Here is a 23,759-nt window from a genome sequence, read left to right as displayed (position 1 = left end):
TATTGATAAATGCCATCTCCTCAGCAATAAGAAAGGGAAAACAGAATAGATATCCTGTTGGAAGAGAGAAAGATACAGCTAGCACCGTCAATTGCAAAATTATCACCTTAGGGCTACAGCTTCTTGATTCTGCCAGTTTAATGGGTTGGGAAAGGAACACTGGAAAAAAAATTACAAATGGACATCTTTGCAATGGGGAGTATTAATAGGGAAAAGGAAGTCACTAATAACTATTCCTGGGGTACTGCCTGCTTCGTATTTCTGTCTATCACAAGTATATCACACTGCCTTATAAATTTTTAAAAATAAAAATGTACACATACACACACACAGAGTAATTTTCTTTGCACAAGCACACACAGACTGACATGTATATTCTTATTGGCCTCTCTCATAACACTGTAATACCGCCTTTCACTATTATTGAGATTTATAGTAAAGCAATTCTGTTAATATTATGATAATCCTTAAAACAAACCAAATGAATATACTGTAAGGACTCCTGCAGAAATATTTTAGTTTATCTTAAAGAGCCAATGTCTTATACTTTTATTGTACTTTTATTGAAGCATATATGTTAATTGCCACTTATCGTAATGAGATTCTTTTTATTACAGGGAAAAGAAAGCTTTACAAAGACAGGTTTGAAAATATACTGCAGCTCTTTGTAGAAAGTGATGCAAAATGGGTTTTGATGGTTCACAGTGGACACAGGATGCTTTGCTTCAGCCTACTTCTCTCCTTTGTACAATGAGAGATTTATGATTTAAGAACTTTGAAGGTGGTGAGTCAGTGCTTTCATTCTCTGTGTGGTGGGAAATTAACCCCAACAGAGGTAATCAATCAGAACTTTGACTTTGAAAGTAAAAGCACAGCAGGAATGCCTCAGGATATAAAATTTAAATTATGCAATAGCTGGTACAATCACTAACTGTGCTGATTTCTACCTGGACAGTTCAAAAAAGTAATGTGCCACTACCAGTTATTTGTATTTTTAATGCTATTTACATTTTTAAATTATCTATTTTAGTTGTCACATTTTTCATCAGAAAGTGCTGGGGGGAGGGGGGCGAATTAAAAAGTCATAAAAAGGGATCTTCCAGATTATCATTCTATGAGTATTCTAAGAAAGTACAGCATTTTTGGTAAACACACCATTTGTGTGTGTTCTCATTGGATTTTCCAGTGTATTTTGTATAAATAGTTTAAAGGTGCTGTTTGAAACATATTTATCAAAAACAGCATACTATAAAAATGTAAACAGTAAAAACTCATAACAATATCATTCACTATGACATGGAAATGGATAATATATCAATGGTACATTATACCTATGGGATATTACATTTTATTCTATTTGAAGTTAGTTTTGATTGTATTGCTGAACTGTTTTTCAGCATGACTGCTGCTGTTACTATCTTGTTCTGCCAGATTTTACAATTTTCTTTTTTTTTTAGTTTAGCCCATTAGTGACCCACTGACAAATCTGACAGATCATACAGATTTAGTACCAAAAACTCATTTCATCACAAATTTTCTTAACACAGAAATAGATCACAGTGTCATGGAAGTTCAAGACCTATTGGATCACCCAGTTTATCCCTTGAGCAATGGAAGATTGCTCCCTACAATACATTTTCTGGTGTTTGTTCGGTCTAGCTTCAAAGAGTTCAAACAATATTCCTGTGAAATCAATTCCACAGGGTAACACAGCTCACCACCAGGAGGCTTTTCTTGATATTCAGCCCAAATTTTGTTTCTTAATTTCATTCATTACTCTTAATTATACCTCTGTGTACTATGTTAAATGATTTCTGTCTTTTCTCAGTGTTCCTTCAAGTATTTGGGGTGTTTTGTCTCTCTGCCCTCATTATTCTTTTAGCCAAGCTTTTAATCTTTCCTCATAAATCAATCTGTCCAACTCTCCTGGTATTTTTGTTGCTCTTCTCTAAACTCCCTCCAATTTGTCAATATGTTGCTGGTAATGTGGTGAATAGGGGCAGCTTAGTAAGGCATTTTGCCCATGCAGTGGAATATACCTCTTACAGATCAGGACACAACATGCTCAGCAGTGCTCCTTACCATTGCTGCTAAAGGAGAATTACATGCTCTGTTCTAGTGCTGCTATTAGTGGTAAGGAGCCTATCAGTGTTCCCAAACCATGATTCCTGAGATTCCAGAATCCTACTCATGGAAGTTAAACAGGATCTGTGCATAGAATTCAAGGGGTGCTGAGTCTGTATTATCTGCTGCTCCTGTGAGAGTTCCTGTTGCATGGGGACAGATGTCCAACACCATTCCTCCTCATCTTGTACCCCTGTCTCTACCACTACCTGTGTAAAACAGGCCAGAACTTCATCGTTCAAATTAAACTAATGACTTTAACTTGAGAAACTGAGTTTTTCCCCACCTTCAACTCACTTTGATTCCTTCTTGCCAGAGTAGTTAAAAAAAATCGGGTAATAATCTTTTACTTGGTGTATCAAGCTAATTTTCATAAGACTGACTTCTATTTGAAACCAGAACACTTTTACTCAAGGATGTCACACCCTTTCATTTCTATTTACAAATAATTTAGGTCTAGAGCTGAGTGATTACTACAATAAAATATTTACAACCATTTGTTTCAGTAAAATCCATACAACTGGCTTTGACAGTGTTTGTATCTCCCTCCCCACCCCCGCTTTAATTTGCTTTTCAGAACACTACCATGTGACTCAGGTAACCAACCAAATAACACAATCTGTGAATATGCAGATAACAAATACTTGAAGCAATAGATGCAGTCACTAGCTCACTAGTAATCTACAACATGAAATATATTTGCATAAACTACAATATAAATCCCTGTTACCAAAAAAAATGTAAAAATAACAGCCTGTTTATGATTAATTCATGAAATGAAAAATGGTAGATAAACAAATTTCTTTCTGTGTAAAGCTTACCAAGTTCTATTTACATCTGTGGATGTCAATATTCCATCTCCTATGTTCTTACTGAAATTAGTATTCATATAATTCCATGCATTACATTGGAAGGAGAAGAGAAACAAAACCAGCTGGAAAATAAGGCTAGAGCACCAAGCAAAAGTAAACAAAATCATTTTACAAAAGGAACAAGTTTGACATTTGCTAGCATATAACCTATGCAGGTGCTGATCATTCCAACATTACAGTGATAATGGTGTATTTTCCACAAAGATTACATCTTTTTAAACCACATGTCCAACACCACCATAATATAGTACATATGCTTTCCTTCAGCACAAGGAGGAATGCCTTCAATTCCAATATATTTTTCCTAAATGTATTTATTGCAATCAATCTCATTTTTCTCTTATATTTCAAGTCCCTGTACATCTTTTGTATGGCATAAACAAGGTATTATTACAAGGCAGAGTGTTTTTGCATGCAAAAGTCCTTCTATAGTATCCCCATCAAGAATTCAATACCATAGAACAAATGTCAGTATTTAGTGACCTTCTAGATGGGTAAATTATGTTAGTGTGCTGATATTTTATCTGTGTGTGCCAATATATATATATATATATATATATATATATATATATATATATATATATATATATAAATAACCTAAAACACACAGTGCCTGTTGTCTCCTCCTCATTCAAAGATATGGTGTAGCATCAAGAATTAAGGATAAGGAGACAGCAGTTATACCCACATCAGCAGTGGGTCACTAGCATAATGAGCTGTACTAGAAGCAGTAGTGTCCCTGATGTGCCACGAAATTAATCTGTTGTTGGCCTCTTGGACTAGTGAGGCAGTTACTATACAGATAGTCAACATGTACAGAGTGCAGGCTATTAAGGCTATGAAGAGTTCATTTCTATAGTGAAAGAAGGAAAATCTTGCCATTATATCTTATGTCTCTTGTTGGTCAAACATCTCCCTAACGACCTTGTTGGGGACACATTTTTGGGTGTTCCTGTTGCTAAATACCATGCAACAAAATCACAATATCTACCACAGAAAATTCTGTACAAATGAATACACATTTTAAGAAGTCAAATATTTGTGAATAAAAACTTAATTATGTAACTTCTCAAGAGTCTTATTTCAACTTCAAAGCAATTTAACTTACAAGAATCATAAACCCCCCATAAAATTACTGACCAAACAAACCAGTATACCTAGAAAATGCAATGATGACTATATTTTATATTTATATGTATACAACCACAGAGTGCATATGTGTCATAGAGGCCAATATTTTCTATGAAGAGAAGAGGCTCTACATTTTAAATTTATAGGCAGCAACAATCATTTACTGAAAATTACACTTACATTTGTTTCAGTAAAATCCATACAACTGGCTTTGACAGTGTTTGTATCTCCCTCCCCACCCCCGCTTTAATTTGCTTTTCAGAACACTACCATGTGACTCAGGTAACCAACCAAATAACACAATCTGTGAATATGCAGATAACAAATACTTGAAGCAATAGATGCAGTCACTAGCTCACTAGTAATCTACAACATGAAATATATTTGCATAAACTACAATATAAATCCCTGTTACCAAAAAAAATGTAAAAATAACAGCCTGTTTATGATTAATTCATGAAATGAAAAATGGTAGATAAACAAATTTCTTTCTGTGTAAAGCTTACCAAGTTCTATTTACATCTGTGGATGTCAATATTCCATCTCCTATGTTCTTACTGAAATTAGTATTCATATAATTCCATGCATTACATTGGAAGGAGAAGAGAAACAAAACCAGCTGGAAAATAAGGCTAGAGCACCAAGCAAAAGTAAACAAAATCATTTTACAAAAGGAACAAGTTTGACATTTGCTAGCATATAACCTATGCAGGTGCTGATCATTCCAACATTACAGTGATAATGGTGTATTTTCCACAAAGATTACATCTTTTTAAACCACATGTCCAACACCACCATAATATAGTACATATGCTTTCCTTCAGCACAAGGAGGAATGCCTTCAATTCCAATATATTTTTCCTAAATGTATTTATTGCAATCAATCTCATTTTTCTCTTATATTTCAAGTCCCTGTACATCTTTTGTATGGCATAAACAAGGTATTATTACAAGGCAGAGTGTTTTTGCATGCAAAAGTCCTTCTATAGTATCCCCATCAAGAATTCAATACCATAGAACAAATGTCAGTATTTAGTGACCTTCTAGATGGGTAAATTATGTTAGTGTGCTGATATTTTATCTGTGTGTGCCAATATATATATATATATATATATATATATATATATAATATATATTATATATATATATATATATATATATATATATAACCTAAAACACACAGTGCCTGTTGTCTCCTCCTCATTCAAAGATATGGTGTAGCATCAAGAATTAAGGATAAGGAGACAGCAGTTATACCCACATCAGCAGTGGGTCACTAGCATAATGAGCTGTACTAGAAGCAGTAGTGTCCCTGATGTGCCACGAAATTAATCTGTTGTTGGCCTCTTGGACTAGTGAGGCAGTTACTATACAGATAGTCAACATGTACAGAGTGCAGGCTATTAAGGCTATGAAGAGTTCATTTCTATAGTGAAAGAAGGAAAATCTTGCCATTATATCTTATGTCTCTTGTTGGTCAAACATCTCCCTAACGACCTTGTTGGGGACACATTTTTGGGTGTTCCTGTTGCTAAATACCATGCAACAAAATCACAATATCTACCACAGAAAATTCTGTACAAATGAATACACATTTTAAGAAGTCAAATATTTGTGAATAAAAACTTAATTATGTAACTTCTCAAGAGTCTTATTTCAACTTCAAAGCAATTTAACTTACAAGAATCATAAACCCCCCATAAAATTACTGACCAAACAAACCAGTATACCTAGAAAATGCAATGATGACTATATTTTATATTTATATGTATACAACCACAGAGTGCATATGTGTCATAGAGGCCAATATTTTCTATGAAGAGAAGAGGCTCTACATTTTAAATTTATAGGCAGCAACAATCATTTACTGAAAATTACACTGCAAATCATTTTGCTGTCATGTACTGGCAGAGCTTAGCTACAGTATCTTCAGATGAAATATAGACCTGGGCATGTGCTATCTCTCAATCACTGTTATTCTCATAGCCTAGCACTCGGGTGCCACTTTGCAGATTATTAAACGTTTACAGAAGAACAAAATTTCTCCTTGAATAGAAAAGGAAAACCTAAGCCATCACAATTAAGATTCAAGGACTCATTGTGCCATAGTCTCAGCATAATTTATTTTCATAGTATTTCACATGGTGGCCCTAGCAAGGGTAGACAAATGTATGTACTGAAGGCCATCTTGTTCTAAAGGAGAGCTCACAAGAGCATACTAAAAAAAAGCATTCAAACAGACAACTCTAATTCAAACAAAGAATCTTTTGTAGGACAAATCACAATTTTTGTTTCATTTTTTAATAATACACCATAGTTGAAATACAAGAAGTAGACTGCAATTATAACTCTTCTTTATCAACATGTAATAGTAGACAAAATAAGGTTTCACCCACCTGGGATCTTTCTGAATGCTATCAATGGAAGGTGACCTAGCCAAGGTCCCTTCTGGTGGGATGGCTGGCCCAGATTTGCTGTATGGTGATTCAACAGAAGGACAATACTGCAGCTGTCGGTAGGGGTCTGCGTAATTGGAGGCTGGGCCTGCAGCATAGCTGGCCCTCTGGAAGGTCGATGTTGCGTTCTGTGTGCCGTGCTGACTGCCTGTGCGCTGTAAGGGTACGGAGTCGACACCAGGGGAAGATGGGGCTACGACAGGAAAGTAGGGACAAAGTAAAAAATTGAGGACCTGTTCACAGAAATGGTTAACCAGGTCTAGGCAGAGGAAAAAAAATACACACATATAAACAGGGGTTCGAAAAGAATGAGAAAAAAAAGAACAACACTGTCATAGTTGAAAGCAGTGAGGTAAATTATTGTCAAGTGAAAATTCTAAATAGCATGCCACTCATAGACTAAATAATATTTAAAATGGTTACACAGATATTAGGCAGAAATACTTCTTTGAGATGGGCTTTGAATTGCTTACATCATATTCAAGAATGAGTTAATCTGAAGTTAAAAAAACCCATAAGCAACAAAATCTCAATGCAAGTTTTGTATGTATCATGAGAAGAGCATGGAAGTAGTCGAGCTAAATTTCAACAGCTCTAAGGGTCTGATTCTGCAGTGTTTACACAGCTAAACCTCCCACCAAACGAGAGCAGAACCAGGCTCTAACGTCTGGGTTGGAAATGACTATTAAAGGTTAAAAAATATAGGGATTACTTGTCATCCCACTTCTGGGGTCCCAGTTCCTGTAAAATATTCAACACACAGCCCTGCTTGCATTAACAATTTTTATTGATATCACTATAAACAAGATTCACTTATCCACTACCTCATCCTGAAAGAGAATTACACTATGCACATTTGTCTCTACCTGTCTAAAATGGTAGTGAAATGTACTCATCAAGATTATTGTATCAACAGTTCAGAGCATTTTAACTAATAGATTTAAAGTGACTCAGTGATTTTGCACCTTAAAAATCTTGTTAGTCTGCTTCATAGTCCATTATCCTTTTATTACACCACTACAGTAGAGCACACTTCAGTATGCCATGAGTACTGGGTTCCTAGCAGCAGCAATTTTAGACCCAAGTTCTGCAGTCCTGATGATGTCAACTAGATTTTTGTTGTAAGGACTGTAGGATTAGTTCCTATATGACCTACTGGCCCTGAAACAAGAACAAATGAAAAGCCACGCCTGTCTATGAGAGAGTTCAGAGCAGCAGAAAAAGTAAATACACTGTAAGTGAGCTCATTATGGGCCCAATGTTGCTCTTATCAAATGCAACAGAAGTTCTTCCATAAATGGCAATGGGTCCAGGCGCAGGATCATTTGATTACGTCAAAATCATAGGTGAACATGCATCCTCAAGTTCCAGATCTCATAATAATTTTCCCTGTCATTTCTTTTGATACACACATTTACATTTCAGATGCATAATTACAAATAATTTGTATACTTCATTAAGTTCCATGAAACAACTTTAAGGGTTTCATATTGCAGTATATGTAAAAATTAAAAACGCAATACTAAAAAAGTAGTTAATAGTGCTTGTATGATAGGGCCCATCTAACACTAGTACTTGACAAGGTTAAGATACTTTTTTCACCAAGAATATGTCGTCTAGTATCTTTCTGTCTTTTATTAGTTTTCCTTTTTTTTTTGTACTTTTCATTTTGATGTATATGAACAGTGAGTTGAATCACAGAATTTATGTTATAACAGTTATGATGTCATAATATTGAAAATCTGGTGGTTAACAGACATAAAAATACAATACTATAAAGTTATGTTAGTCTGTATGAAAATACAATAAAGAAAAATCTCGCTTTGATATTGTCTTTTATCTCATGTTGTATATTTCCTTAATGAATAACCTATATTATATAATATAATATATATATATTAAGAATAAACTTCTGTTTCAAAGAGAGATCAATTGTAATTCAATAACTGTATCCGAATACTGATAAACTCTGTTCACAAACCAAACCAAAATTCTTGGATTCAGCAGTATTATATTAACAAGATACTGAAAAGGTGGCAGCGTTTTAATAGCAGGGAATAAGTAAAATTAACTGAGAAAAAAATGTAGTGTCAGAGGAAAAAAGAAAATTATTTTAAAAAGCGGATGTTAGGAAAAAATAGTAAAAATAACAAGTAGAAATGAAAGAAATGGAGTGATGAACTGCATTAAGATCTTGATATTTAGGAGTTGGAATTATGACATGGGGAATGCTGTTAACTTTTGATCTCTCACTGAAATCTGGAGTGTTGCAAAAAGCTCTAAGTAATAACTTTGCTAAAAAGGAGGCCTTTCATCGCCACATAGACAGCTTTTCATTGCCCATCATTGCCACAGTGCCCCATGTATTTCATAATTTTTTCTTGCACCACAGTTCAATGAAATGTTAAAAAAATATTTGATACTTATTTTGTTTCCATCTTATTTTCTCTTTTGAGTTGCTATCAATAAAGCAACTGTACGAATTGAAGCTAGTTATCACACTTTTAACACCTACATGCTTTTTGACTCATTCTGATTATTTTCATAATTATGTCATCCTAACAAGCTATTATTTCCTTTAGAATTTTATTATAATGTACACAGACTTGTGGTAGTTAGAATATGAAAGAATAAGACCAATAGTTGACTACATAAAACATGCCTTTAAAGAAATTCCTGTTAAGATCTGCTTTCTTTTCAACTATGGTAGGTCTCCAGTGAACCAGTAAGGAATAGTAGGCACATGTTCAAAGTGGGCCTAAGGGCTTGGCTACACTTGCAAGTTGCAGCGCTGGTAGAGGCTTTCCAGCGCTGCAATTAGTAACCGTCCACACCTGCAAGGCACATCCAGCGCTGCAACTCCCTGGCTGCAGCGCTGGCTGTACACCTGGCCAGGTTGGGGTGTAGCGATTGCAGCGCTGGTGATCCAGCACTGCTCATCAAGTGTGGACACACACCAGTGCTTTTATTGGCCTCCAGGGAATAAGGAGATATCCCAGAAAGCTTTTAACTAAATTACTCTCTTTGTTTTGTTATGCAGCCTCTCTTTGTTTTGTTGTGAACTCCGATCGGAGCTCCGTTGAACTGCTTATCTAAAAAACAAACATTGATCACAGCAAACAGGAGCTATCTGTACCTGGCTGTGAACGATCAAATGAGAGGCAGGGAGTGAATGTTTGCTTGACAGAGAAACAGCGTTGGAGGCAGGCTGTTTGCAATTAAGACCAAGGGTTCGCGAACATTTTGTGATTTTTCAATCCAGGAAGCTAAACTGTTGGCTCCAAAAATCCACTCTCTCTCTCTTCCCCGCTCCCTGTCACAGTACACCACAGGGAGTGAGTGAAACAGCGGGGAGTCCGTGTTGGAGGCAGGCTGTTTGCAATTAAGAGTTAAGACTAAGGGCTCGCGAACATTTTGTGATTTTTCAATCCAGGAAACTAACACACAGTGTTGGCTCCAAAAATCCACTCACTCTCTCTTCCCCGCTCCCTGTCACAGTACACCACCCTCCACCCCCCTCTTTTGAAAAGCACGTTGTTGCCACTTGAATGCTGGGATAGCTGCCCATAATGCAGCACTCCCAACAGCGCTGCAAATGTTGCAAATGTGGCCACACACCAGCGCTGGTAGCTGTGAGTGTGGCCACACACCAGCGCTGCTCCTACACAGCTGGATGACCAGCGCTGCAAACTACCAGCGCTGCAAACCGTAAGTGTACCAAGCCCGAAGTAGATGTGTTTGAAACACAGACACGTCAGTTTGGGGATGTTTGTGCAATTCTTTTCTTTGATTTTAAATCACGTGGGTTTGTACACCCTCTGAATTTTGCTTTGGCTTTTGGATATGAATGAACCCCACAAAACAAAGTAAAGCTCAGCTGAAAACAAAGAGGTCTGCTTGGAACCACAAATTGTCCCAGAGCTGCTCAAAACTAAAGCCAGGTAATTTTGTGAGCAATAGTTCATTTTCCAATGTAGACAGAGTTACAGGGTCACTTCCAAGAGTCTTCTATTGTCACGAAAAAATAGGGAATATAAAGATCCAGAAAGTTCAGATTAATTCTGTCATTTGTGGCCTATCTTGCTTCTTTGTGTGTGTGTGTGTGTATACATGCTCATGCATTTTAAGTACAGGCAAGATTTTCCAAGGCTTACACTGGAGTTAGGTGCGTGAAGGCACCAGGTAAACATTATTTGTTAGATGCTGTATCTATTGGGTTTCCAGGAAACGGGGCAGGCGAAACCCGCCCCATGCTAACGGATCCCCTCCCAGCCTAAGGGGAGGTTCCACAGGGCCTCAGAAACCCACTAATTGCGGGGGATTGTTAGATGCTGTAGCAGGGTGGAACCCTGCTCTGGTCCCTGAAGGGTTAAAAACAGCCCTGGGAGGGGAATGTGGCTGGAGAAAGCAGCTTTTAAGCTGGGCTGATTGGGGAAGTGGCTGCAGCTGGGCCACACCCCAATCAGGCCCAGCTGGCCCCTATAAGAGGCTATGAGCCAGAAGCCCAAGCAGACAGTCTCTCTCTGCATTCAGAAGGAATCATAGAATCATAGAATCTCAGGGTTGGAAGGGACCTCAGGAGCTCATCTAGTCCAACCCCCTGCTCAAAGCAGGACCAAACCCAACTAAATCATCCCAGCCAGGGCTTTGTCAAGCCTGACCTTAAAAACCTCTAAGGAAGGAGATTCCACTACCTCCCTAGGTAACCCATTCCAGTTCTTCACCACCCTACTAGTGAAAAAGTTTTTCCTAATATCCAGCCTAAACCTCCCCCTCTGCAACTTGAGACCATTACTCCTTGTTCTGTCATCTTCTACCACTGAGAACAGTCTAGATCCATCCTCTTTGGAACCCCTTTCAGGTAGTTGAAAGCAGCTATCAAATCCCCCCTCATTCTTCTCTTCTGCAGACTAAACAATCCCAGTTCCCTCAGCCTCTCCTCAGAAGGAGATGGGCCTGGCTGCAGGGAGCTGAAATAGAGTACCTGAGTGGAGCAGGGCTGGGGAAAGGCTGAAGAGCTCTGGCCTGGAAGGCCCCAGGCTGCGGCCTAGCACAAGGCCAAAAGGTACTGGGGGTTGCAGAGGGCAGCCCAGGGGTAGGCCAAGGCAGCAGGTCCAAACCCTCCTTGCCAGTGATGAGTAGGCTGATACTGCAGTCTGCCCCAGGATGTGGGGCTAGACAATGACTGGCAGTAGCCAAATACTGAGGCAAGGTGGGGATAGAAGGTGGGGGTTCCCTGGGGAGGGGACACCCAGAGAGAAAGGAGTTACTGCCAGGGGGCAGCACCCCAGGTAAAAGAGCACCGGGTCCAGGGAGAGACACGGGGGGCCTGAAGACAGGCGGATCACCGGCTTGCAGAGGGCGCTCCAGTGCTGAACAGAGCTAATTCCCGGGGTCACCAGCAGGAGGCGCCGCAGGGGTGAGTCCAACCCGTCTACAGATGCTCTGGCCCATTTTGCTCCATTTGCACTGTTTGGACTGGCTGTAAGTCCACAGCTGGAGAGAGTCTTCTGGTGCAATGTAATCCCCCAGAGTAGTCAGCTCCTATACTTCCCTCCGTGCAACACTCTGGTGCAGGCGCAGGTTTGATAGGGAGGAGTGACTGATGTCTGAGGTGTTTGAGATAACCCTAGCTAGTGGTCAGTCCTTAGGGGCTCTAACTTGCATTAGTACTAGGGCATAGTACTTGCTTTATGCTGTACTCAGTAGAAGCGGAGTGTAACAGATAATCTGGACCTATAAGGGACATCTGAATCTTCTAAACATCTCCCTGTTATTTTCAACAGGAGCTGCTTAACTGAGATGTAGAGATGATGTCTAAAGGTGAGAGTCTCAATCTTGAGCTGGAAGTGTAGTTTTATCCTGAAATGTCTAAGTGCAATTTTCAACACCTACAAACTATGAACTGTGTCTAAGCAGGCCAATCAAGAAATTGTAATGAAGATCTCATTATTATTTCATCTTGGGTCTTCATCGCTCGTGGGGGGCTGGGGAGGGAGAGCGGAACACTTCCTGAAGCTGGCTGTATGGATCACAGGAAAAGGAAAATTGTTTTCTACTATGGAGAAATTTTGGCCAAGCTGTGAGAACACCCCAGAAAGGCCTTCTAACCATACACGACGACCATTTAAGGATGTGATGTGGGCCTTGGCAAATTAGGTGGGCTTGCTTGCTAGGGCTCTCCTGGCTGCTTTTGTATGTGCAGAATAAGCACCTTACATCTCTTCCTCTGTCCTTCCCACAACACCAAACTGGATGCAGTGACACTTATATTATAATGAAAATTGAGGTATATCTTATGAAAGGGTCCTAAGGCCTCATACCTGAGCATTTTGTTCAGTCAAAATTCCCACAGATGGAAATTGGAATCATTGTGAATTCAACAAAAGTCAAAGAGAATTTGGAAAGAGTAAGATATGTCCGATCATATAAGAGTAAATGTATACAGATTCCTCTGCTGCATTCTTTTGAATGCACTGATTTACTTGGTCCATATTATTGTATACATTAGGGATATTATCTTGCAACATTTTGCTCCACAAATCATATAATCCAGCTCATATTTTTATTGAACAAATGTTTTCTTGCTGCTTTGTCCATTTCACAGTGCCTGTTGTATAGTTGCATGTAATGTTTTGCAGTTTTCTTTTTCTAAATGCATTGTTTTTAACACTTTGCATATGTAAAGAAGCCTTGACCGTGTTTACATGCAGATCACTGTGGGTCAGGGCCGGCTCCAGACCCCAGCGCGACAAGCACGCGTGTGGGGCGGCAGTTGTCGTCAGGGGCGGCAGATTGGGCCGGCAGACCTGTCGCAGTCATGCCTGCGGGAGGTCCACTGGAGCCCCGGGATGACCGGACCTGCCGCAGGCATGACTGCGGATGGTTCGCTGGTCGCGCGGCTTGGCTGGACCTCCCGCAGGCATGACTGCGGCAGCTCAACCGGAGCCGCCGGACCAGCCAACCGTCCGCAGCTGCAGGAAGTCCAGCCGAGCCGCGCGACTAGCGGACCCTCACCAGTCAAGCCAGCGGGAGGTCCGCTGCTCCCGGGGCTCCGGGGCGTCTCCCGCGCATGACTGCTTGGGGCGGCCGAATATGTAGAGCCGGCCCTGCTGTGGGTACAAATTCAATTTACACACACAAATTTCTGACAAATAGAGGTCCCTTTAAAAATATGTCCTACAATGTGACCTTTTGGGGAATGTGTATTTAATTTCCTCCAGAACTGCCAATTAGAAGTTATAGTGCAAGCAACAGATTTTTGGCAATTGTATTAATGTAAAAAAAATGCTTGAAATGCTATCATGAAGCTCGGGGTTTGACAGGAACACTTGACTAGTAAACATGAATAGTCAAATCTAGCATCCTGTAAATCTTTCAATATGAACATGGTAATATATTTATTTATAGGTGAACTACATTCCATTGATGCTGTCTCAAAAAAAGTAAGAAATTTTCCAGATAGAAAAAAAATATTTAGAGGAATAAATGAAAAAATCAACTTTAATTCAATTTATAGAAAAGAAAAGAAACAAATGATGCTGTAATCTGCTGATTTGTAAGCGCTCTCTCCCAGGGTATGTTTAGGATTTTCTGGTGCAACACACATATTCTGTATTAAAAACAAATGTCCCTCCAAAATGCTCTCATTTAAATGTAAATCTTAACTAAAAAAAGAGAAAAATGTACAATAATAAATTCAAATTGCCAAATTCCAGATTAAGATAGATTGTCTTCGTACACTCCATGTCTTGTGCAGATATCCAGTCTTTGAGTTTCAGAAAAGGATCAACTTATAATTCCCTGAAGCTAAATCAGGACACAATATAGCCCAGGCTGTTCCAATTTTCAGTTTCTTAATTATCTCCTCTGTGTTCCCTTTACAGTACCATTTTGTCTGTGTCTTGAATCTTCCAGTTCCTGATCTTTGCAATCATAAACTTCTCCAGTTCCTGAATCCTGCAGCTCTTCCACAGCCTCAATAACTGGATGCTTTATACCCTCTGTATTCAAATGAAAGGGATACTAATCTGGTTATTCTGAGTGGTTGGCTGAACAGTTCTCTCCATTTTTCTTCTTAGTTTCTGCCTTTTTATTCACCTTCAAATTACACAGAAAATATTCTCTGTATAACTTATGCCTAAGAGAACTGAACCGTTAAATACATCAGAAGATAAATAAATAAAACCTACCTCATGTTAGCTTAACAAAACTACATGAAAATGTAACATCACATATATAACCACCATATGACATTTATTTCTCTAAACCAGTGGTTTTCAAACTTTTTTCATTTGTGTGCCCCTAAAAATTTTTGAATGGAGGTACAGACCCCTTCTGAAATCTTAGACATAGTCTCTGGACCCCCAGAGGCCTACAGACCACAGGTTGAAAACCACTGCTCTAAATGAACACATAATTGCTTTGAAGTGGCACCTACTGTAGTTATTTAAATTTACAGGATCAGTTGGGATTGGGTGTTTGGGGACTGCTTGAGCCTTTGTTCCCTGGATCAGTCCTGATCAACTTTGACCAGCTGCAATCAGCCTTGTGATCATCCTTCCCCCGTGTGATTAATGAGGGGGTAGGACTGACCTAGGAGAGAAGGCCTTAAGTGCCAGAGGCTAGGCAACCAAGAGGCACTAGCAAACCAGGGAGTTTGAGAGGGAGTTTGTAGGAGGGAGTTGTAATATAATTGCTATGGTTAGGAAGGGCTGCATCGCAGAGTGCTAGCACTGCTCCTGTCTCCTCTACCTGCACCTGGATCTAGATAGACAACCAGAACATGGATGCCTCTACACCATCAGGGCTTTGGATCCGGCCCACGGGATTGTCATCCCAGTGGCGCCATGGGGCCCGTGCCAAACCTTAGCTAATAGTTCCACAACTTCACATTTGAGTTCTTTCAGAACTCTTGGGTGAATGCCATCCGGTCCTGGTGACTTGTTAATGTTGAGTTTATCAATTAATTCCAAAACCTCCTCTAGTGACACTTCAATCTGTGACAGTTCCTCAGATTTGTCACCTACAAAAGCCAGCTCAGGTTTGGGAATCTCCCTAACATCCTCAGCCATGAAGACTGAAGCAAAGAATCCATTTAGTTTCTCCGCAATGACTTTATCATCTTTAAGCGCTCCTTTTGTATTTTGATTGTCAAGGGGCCTCACTGGTTGTTTAGCAGGCTTCCTGCTTCTGATGTACTTAAAAAACATTTTGTTATTACCTTTTGAGTTTTTGGCTAGCCGTTCTTCAAACTCCTCTTTGGCTTTTCTTATTACACTCTTGCACTTAAGTTGGCAGTGTTTGTGCTCCTTTCTATTTGCCTCACTAGGATTTGACTTCCACTTTTTAAAGGAAGTCTTTTTATCTCTCACTGCTTCTTTTACATGGTTGTTAAGCCACGGTGGCTCTTTTTTAGTTCTTTTACTGTGTTTCTTAATTTGCGGTATACATTGAAGTTGGGCCTCTATTATGGTGTCTTTAAAAAGGGCCCATGCAACTTGCAGGGATTTCACTTTAGTCACTATACCTTTTAACTTTTGTTTAACTAACCCCCTCATTTTTGTATAGTTCCCCCTTTTGAAATTAAATGCCACAGTGTTGGGCTGTTGAGGTGTTCTTCCCACCACAGGGATATTGAATGCTGTTGTATTATGGTCACTATTTCCAAGCAGTCCTGCTATAGTTACCTCTTGGACCAGCTCCTGCACTCCACTCAGGATTAAATCTAGAGTTGCCTCTCCCCTTGTGGGTTCCTGTACCAGCTGCTCCATGAAGCAGTCATTTAAAGTATCGAGAAATTTTATCTCTGCAGGATTGCTAAGCTGGGATGGGGTCAGGCTATCAGGGAACGGGAAGAGCATATCTAGATACAGAGTGGCTAACCTAGTGAGGAAGGCTTTAAACTAGGTTCAGTGGGGGCAGGTGACAAAAGCCTGCAGGTAAGTTTAAAAACATGGAGACCTGGGAGATGAGTTGGAATCTGGGGGGAGCATGGGCTGTTATAGTAGGGATAATGGAGAGAGACAAGATAGAACTTTGGGGGAAATCAGATCAGTATCTTAGATATTTGTGTACTAATGTGAGAAATATGAGGAAGAAGCAGGAAGAACTTGAAATGCTAGTTAATTAACGCAACTATGACATAGTTGGTGTCACAGACTGATGATACGCATGACTGGAATATTCGTATAGAAGGGTTCAGCTCAGGAAGGACCGGCAGGGAAAAAAAGGGAGGAGGCATTGCCTCATATGGAAACTGTATGCACTTGGACTGAGGTGGAGATGGAAATAGGAGACAGACTTGTTGAAAATCTCTGGGTAAGGAGAAAAGGGATAAAAAACAAGGGTTATGTTATGGTGGGGGTCTACTACAGACCACCTAACCAGGAAGAAGAGGTGGATGAGGCTTTTTTTAAACAACTAACAAAATCATCCAAAGTACAGGACTTTGTGGTGATGGGGAACTTCAGCTACTCAGACATCTGTTGGGAAAATAACATAGCAGGGCATAGATTATCCAATAAATTCTTGGAATGTACAGTATGGGTGTAGGAGCAGGATTTTATGTTTGTATATCAGAATTAATGTATGATTTGATCATCCTGCCAGCCACCCTTTTTGAATAGCAGAAAGGAATGACCCTCTGGGACATTGGTAGAAACACATCTGACAGACTGCCAGTGTCTGTACTGATGTTAAGGCAGGGACAGACTAGAACAATCCTTATGACTGATTATGGTCACCCTTTTGTTTTAGGATAAGTTATGTCTACTATAGTTTCCTATATGTATTATAAATTAGGCAGGCTAGTTAAATATACATTTCTTTGTTTTAAGGTTTAGTAAGTAAGAGACAGGATCTTGTATTGTGTCTATGTTAAGGAGATTATAGGAATGTTGAAGGCCCGGGCCAGAACGTGAACTGTTTTGATTATAGGATTTAGTAACGTTTAATTTACAATGCCTTTCTTGCTCAACATAAAAACTGCTGTATACCTTTGAAGGTCTCTGTAAAAGACTGTTTGTGTGAATGAGGAATGCATGCATTAGGAAAAGATAAGGTGTGAAGGCCATTGTTATAGCTAGATTGTCAAGGAACAAGGAGTGAAGAGACTTAATGACACCAGAGAACTATCAACACACATCCATAATGAAGGAAGGGCAGGCTAAGAACCTGAGGTGGATGCTGGCACCCCTAAAAACAAGACAATTGATTAAATCGAAACCAGGACAGGATGACCCTCTCTGAGGTGTTTTGGAATGCTAACATCAAAAGAGAACACCAATTAAGGAGTAATTGGTCACAAACTGACACAGCAAAATCCATAGACTTCAACAGAGAAAAAAAAGGCTATAAGAAAAGGGTGCTTGACAATGAGAATTTGGGTTCATCTTGCCACAACTCCAGGAGCATCGGATCGCAACCAACAGAGCCTGGCTCCCCTCTACAACCAATCTGTCTGGACACTAGATTGATCCAGACTCTGGACTGGTAACTATAAACATCAGCTGGCGGACTGTGTGCATGCTGTGTGTGTATAACTGAAAAGCATATGCTAACTCAGGGGTCGGCAACCTTTCAGAAGTGGATTGCCAAGTCTTCATTTATTCACTCTAATTTAAGGTTTTGTGTGCCAGTCATACATTTTAACATTTTTCGAAGGTCTCTTTCTATAAGTCTATAATATATAACTAAACTATTGTTGTATGTAAAGTAAATAAGGTTTTTAAAATGTTTAAAGCTTCATTTAAAATTAAATTAAAATGGAGAGCCCCCCGGACTGATGGCCAGGACCTGGGCAGTGTGAGTGCCACTGAAAATCAGCTTGTGTGCCGCCTTCGGCACGCGTGCCATAGGTTTCCTACCCCAGTGCTAACTGCTGTATTCTCATAAATAGCAAGTCTAAGGGGAAAAACAACTGAAGACAGTTGGCAGTTTGACAAAGAGGCATTATTAAGGCCACAAGAGAAAACTATCCCACTGCGTAGGAAAGATAGGAAGAATGGCAAGAGACCACACTGGCTTAACTAGGAGATCTTCAATGATCTGGAACTGAAAAAAAAAATGAGTCCTACAAAAAGTGGAAACTAGGTCAAATTACAAAGGATGAATATAAACAAATAACACAAGTATGTAGGGACAAAATTAGAAAGGCCAAGGCACAAAATGAGATTAAACCATCTAGAGACATAAAAGGTAACAAGAAAACAAATACATTAGAAGCAAGAGGAAGACCAAGGACAAGGTAGGCCCATCATCCAATGAGGGGAGAAAAAACAACAGAAAATGTGGAAATGAAAGAAGTGATATATGACATTTTTGTTTAGTTTTTCACCAAACAGGCTGGTGATGATGATTGGTCGTCTAATGTAGTGAATGCTAGTGAAATGAGGTAAGATCAGTGGCTAAAATAGGGAAAGAACAAGTTAGAAATTACTTTGACAAATTAGATGTCTTCAAATCACCAAGGCCTGATTAAATACATCTTAGAGTTCTCAAGAAGCTGACCGAGGAGATATCTGAGTTGTTAGTGATTATCTTTGAGAAGTTATGGAAGCTGCGAGAGATTCCAGAGGACTGGAAAAGGGAAAATATAGTACCAATCTATAAAAAGGAAAATAAGGATAACTTGGGGAATTACAGATGTCACCTTAACTTCAGTACCCAGAAAGATAATGGAGCAAATAATTAAGCAATCAATTTGCAAACACCTAGAAGGTAATAAGGTGATGAGTAACAATCAACATAGATTTGTCAAGAACAAGCCATGCCAAACCAACCTTCTAGCTTTCTTTGATAGGGTAACAAGCCTTGGGGATCAGGAGAAGCAGTAGATGTGGTATATCTTGACTCTAGTAAGGCTTTTGATACTGTCTCACATGATCTTCTTATACAAAAAAACCCTAGGGAAATACAACCTAGATGTCTAGATGCCTTCCACTGAGCTTTTAAAAGCAAAATCTTATTTAAGCTAAAATGTATGACAGACTCTAAATGACCAACTAGTTTATCATGAAAACCAGTTAACTTAGGATTTCAGTTACTCTCTGGTATAGGGGATCCCACACAATGTAATCAATTTGCTTAGCCTTTTTTCTAAGGAGCCTACATCTTGTTTGTAGTGAATCCCAAGTATTTTTACAAGGCTGAGCTCAGAATTAGTTGGTTTGATCCTGATTTCCAATTTACAGTGTTCCCGCCCCCTTCCATTTTTTTTGTGGTTGATGCATATATGTATCAGTTGGCATTGGCTCTACCTGGGCTACCATGTGTACTTGTTTGCTAGCGGTCTGGCACATTATTGGCAATGGTGCTATAACATTCTTACTGTGGGGTCTCTTCTGTTGTCAGACACTTCTCTTATATGGTTAGAGGCAGTTCCTCTGCCCTGAACAGTAACATCTGTTTATGTTCTATATAGCCTGGATTATCACAGCTTTACAAATTTTCCGATCCCCTCTCCTAGACCAGGGGTAGCTGTTTTCCAACTACAATAGTTGTTCCACTGGGCACATTCAATAGAGCTCTGAAGATGGTATGAATGTCAGTCTACATCACCGGCAGCTACAAAATGTAAGACAAAATAAAGGTCATAAATTGGTTCAAATCTCCTGATACTGAAGTATTGTCTGTTTCCCACTTGTGCAGTCCCATGCGCTTACAGTCATTTCCTTACCATTAGTGTTATTCCACAATGGTTCATACACACACACACACACACACACAAAACTAATTTCTAGAGTCAAAAGGAATTTTCACAAGCAAAATTTCAATTTTCTTTTACGTCCAATAAATCCTGCTCCCAATGGAGGCGGCAATAATCTTTGCAGGCTAAACTACTGAGGCTTTCTCTGCAGTGATGTGCTCTTTTACCTCCACTTTTGAAGAAAGGACATTCCATTTTTAGATATTTCTGACATCAATTCCAGCAGGTCTCCACGTTTTCTTCAGAAACTGAAGCTCCTCATATATTCTGTCTCAGAAAAAATACTGTCTTTTAGGTTTCTCAGTCACCTTGTTGTTTACAGAACTGTTTGGATCTGATCACTATTCAAGGCTCCTTTTGCCCAAGCTGTTTCATTTTAGTCTGTAGACTTGTCAAATTGTTATACAGTGTCTCAACCACCCTTTTACAGCTGTTCTATCCTTGCTCAAGATGGTTAAAAAATGTTCCTTTAGTTGAACAATTCCAGAAGAACAATGTGGAGGTGGAGCCATATATCTTGAGTCGTAGCAAATGGAATAACCTACTTAGCCACCATTTTAGAGTTGACATTTCTTTAACAGTAATTGTTTTATTATGAGTTCGAGTATGCTACTAATTTATGTCAACTTGTAATTTACACTAATTTGTTGCCTATTTCTATTAGGCTTAGGAATTCTAGTAACACATACACACTTGGTGAATAAAAGCAAATATTCACAAGCAATGGTGCACCTTAAAGTTGAATTTGTATAAAAGGAAAAAGGAAGTAAAAATTCTGAATTTCAGATCAAGAGATCAAGGTAGTTTTTCTAGGGATGCATCTGGTAATGCTGCAGATATCAAACTCCCCCTATCAAGTACACTTATGGGATTCCAGACTCAGGAACTTTCTTTGCCACCTAAAGCCTAATCAGGACATATTTGTAAATTTCCATTTTGTCAATACTTAGAGTTTCCTTAATGCCCTTCAAAGTATGACTGATCTTAAATCTTCCAATTCTTCAGCTTCTCAAACGCCTGCATCTTGCATTCCTAGAATCAGCTGTTTCCAGAATGTTGTGGTTCAGCAGTGCTTCTCAGCTCCAAACCTTGGGTGCTTTATACTCTCTGTGTCCAAATGGGATAAGCCGCTGGTGATTCTGACTGGCTGGTAAAAAGCCCCCTTTCAAGACCTTTGCTCAGTTCCCACTGTACAGCTCTCGTCCTCCAATTTAATAGAAAATGCTCTTTAGTTCACTAATTCCTAAGTTATGCAAGTATTTAAACAGAGAGACAAAGAAATAAAATGCAAAGCTCATTACACAAAGAAGTTGAAAGATTTAAACAGTTCCATTATGGATGGAAACTGAGCCTCGAGCAATGGTGCAACACAAGCCCTATGTACCACTCTAGTCCTTATGACAGGACTTAAGTGGTGCATTTGCCTTGAGCTAGTCCTTTGCATAGGGTGACTCTCACCTTATATAGGAAATACCTCAAACTGTCAGACCAGTAGAAACATTTTAAATTTGACCCTTTAAGTTAATAAAATCATGCAAATCCTATGTCACAAACATAATAACTATAATCATTATAAAAAGTTATGCTTTCCTATACCAAAGCAAATATGCTGGGGTAATGTGACTGAAAGGTGCATATTACAACCAAACTTCATAGAATATTAAGGTTGGAAGGGACCTCAGGAGATCATCTAGTCTAACCCCCTGCTCAAAGCAGGACCAATCCCCAAATTGCCCCCTCAAGGATTGAACTCATAACCATGGGTTTAGCAGACCACTGCTCAAACCACTGAGCTATCCTTCCCCCCTTCCAACCCTTTCACACTAACTTGACCCTCACTCTTTTCAAATTCCTCCATTAAAAATACAGTTCCTCCCATCTGTCCAACATTTATCAGCAAAAAACACTCTCATATTTATTAACCAAAATATCCCAAGAAAACAGAACACAGCAACAATCCTGCATTGCTTTGCACTAAAGCCACCTTCTCATCACTGAAGGCACTATGTGTAGGAATTATTCCTTTTCCTTTAAACTGTGAACTCTTCCCCATTGCCTTTGTACACTGCCAAGCACTATGCTCTCAATAAATAAATAAATAAATAAAATTGCTATTTTGTTACAATACAATCCATATATTATTAGATAGTATTATTTTAGAATTATATTTTAATAGCATATGGTTGATCATTATAAATGAAAGGGGTTTTTGTTGTTGTTGTTTTTGTTTTTTGGTAATAGAGAACTATTGTACTAGTTAAGTTAATTATAATATTTGCACTCCAGGACCTGATCATGTGGTATGTACAACACTGATATATCAATGGGAGCTGTGGGCACACATGGATCGCTGGCTGCTGGGAAGGATGCCAGGGAGGACAACACGGACAAACCCTTCATAGAAGATGACATATACAATCTGTGTGTGAAAATCCCACTGATCTCAATGGGAGTTCGACATGCAGATCATTGAAATATGGTATCCTATAGAAAAAAGATATGTCCAGAAGTTCTCAATAATACTTTTAAGATAGTTAAGATGACCCTTTGTTCAAAAATGGAATGGCCTGGTAATTTCTCAATGGAGTTGTTTTAAGAATAATATTACTGCAATAATGAACATTTAACAAGAGTGTGAATTCTCTTAATGTCACTGTTGGATAGTTCAGTTGAGCACAGTTTTGTGTTTTCTTTAACAGTACAGAAATATGTGAAAGGCACAAACATACTAGCATTCAAATCACTTTTTATATCCTGAAGAACATCTTTATATTTTTGCGCTTTTGAACAGTGCTCAAGTAAATAAAAGAGAGTGGACTTGGTCCTGCATGACAGAAGTCTAATAGAAGCAGGATCAAACCCAGTGTCTGTGACTAAACATATTCAGTAAATAGATACACAGACATTCTCGGTCACAGTGTAGGCACTGCCTCCACAAACTATGCAGCTGTAATTTACAAGGAATTTCACTGAGTTTCCAGGGTATTATTGTGATTTTTATAATAAAACTTTTTACACCTCAATTTGTAACAAAATATCAAGATACACTGAAATACATTCAAGTATGGCCTATATCATGCTCTCCTATAGAAAACAAAAACAAACGAAACAAAAGAACCATCAAAGGAAATCGAAATTTTGGAGATACCAAAATCATAAACTTCCTGGAGACTCATCTTTTAGGGGACAGAGCATGAAAGTAGGGGATATAAATATATAGGGGATATATGTGAAATCTGGGATGCCCTAAGGTGTTTGGGATTTTTCCATGAATGTTAGGACACCTTCATGTTTTAGGACACAAAGCCCTCCCCACTAAAACAGGTACTGCTAATGAGCTACAAAGGGTTTACAAAGATTCTGTGTAGAGTCTCTATATCTTGGCTCCATTCCCTGCTTGTTCATTCCCCAAACCCCAAATACCTGCAGCCACAACCACATGATGCTCACACCAAAAGGTATCTTTCA

The 23,759-nt window shown here is 39.0% G+C and overlaps 1 protein-coding gene across 4 annotated transcripts in view; it reads right to left on the bottom strand.

The window, feature by feature from the left end:
• CTNND2 (catenin delta 2) overlaps positions 1-23,759 on the bottom strand; it is a 1,196,137-nt gene that overhangs the window by 417,963 nt on the left and 754,415 nt on the right. For all 4 annotated transcript variants that reach the window (XM_045005428.1, XM_045005429.1, XM_045005430.1 and 1 more), the window contains one exon: positions 6,524-6,776. In XM_045005428.1, coding sequence (XP_044861363.1) covers positions 6,524-6,776 — 253 coding nt within the window. The remainder of the gene's footprint in view (positions 1-6,523; positions 6,777-23,759) is intronic.

Source organism: Mauremys mutica, chromosome 2 (assembly GCF_020497125.1).
Source record: "Mauremys mutica isolate MM-2020 ecotype Southern chromosome 2, ASM2049712v1, whole genome shotgun sequence".
NCBI classification, from domain to species: domain Eukaryota; kingdom Metazoa; phylum Chordata; order Testudines; family Geoemydidae; genus Mauremys; species Mauremys mutica.
The sequence above is the reverse complement of the archived record's forward strand: the minus strand, read 5'-3'. Positions and strand labels throughout refer to the sequence as shown.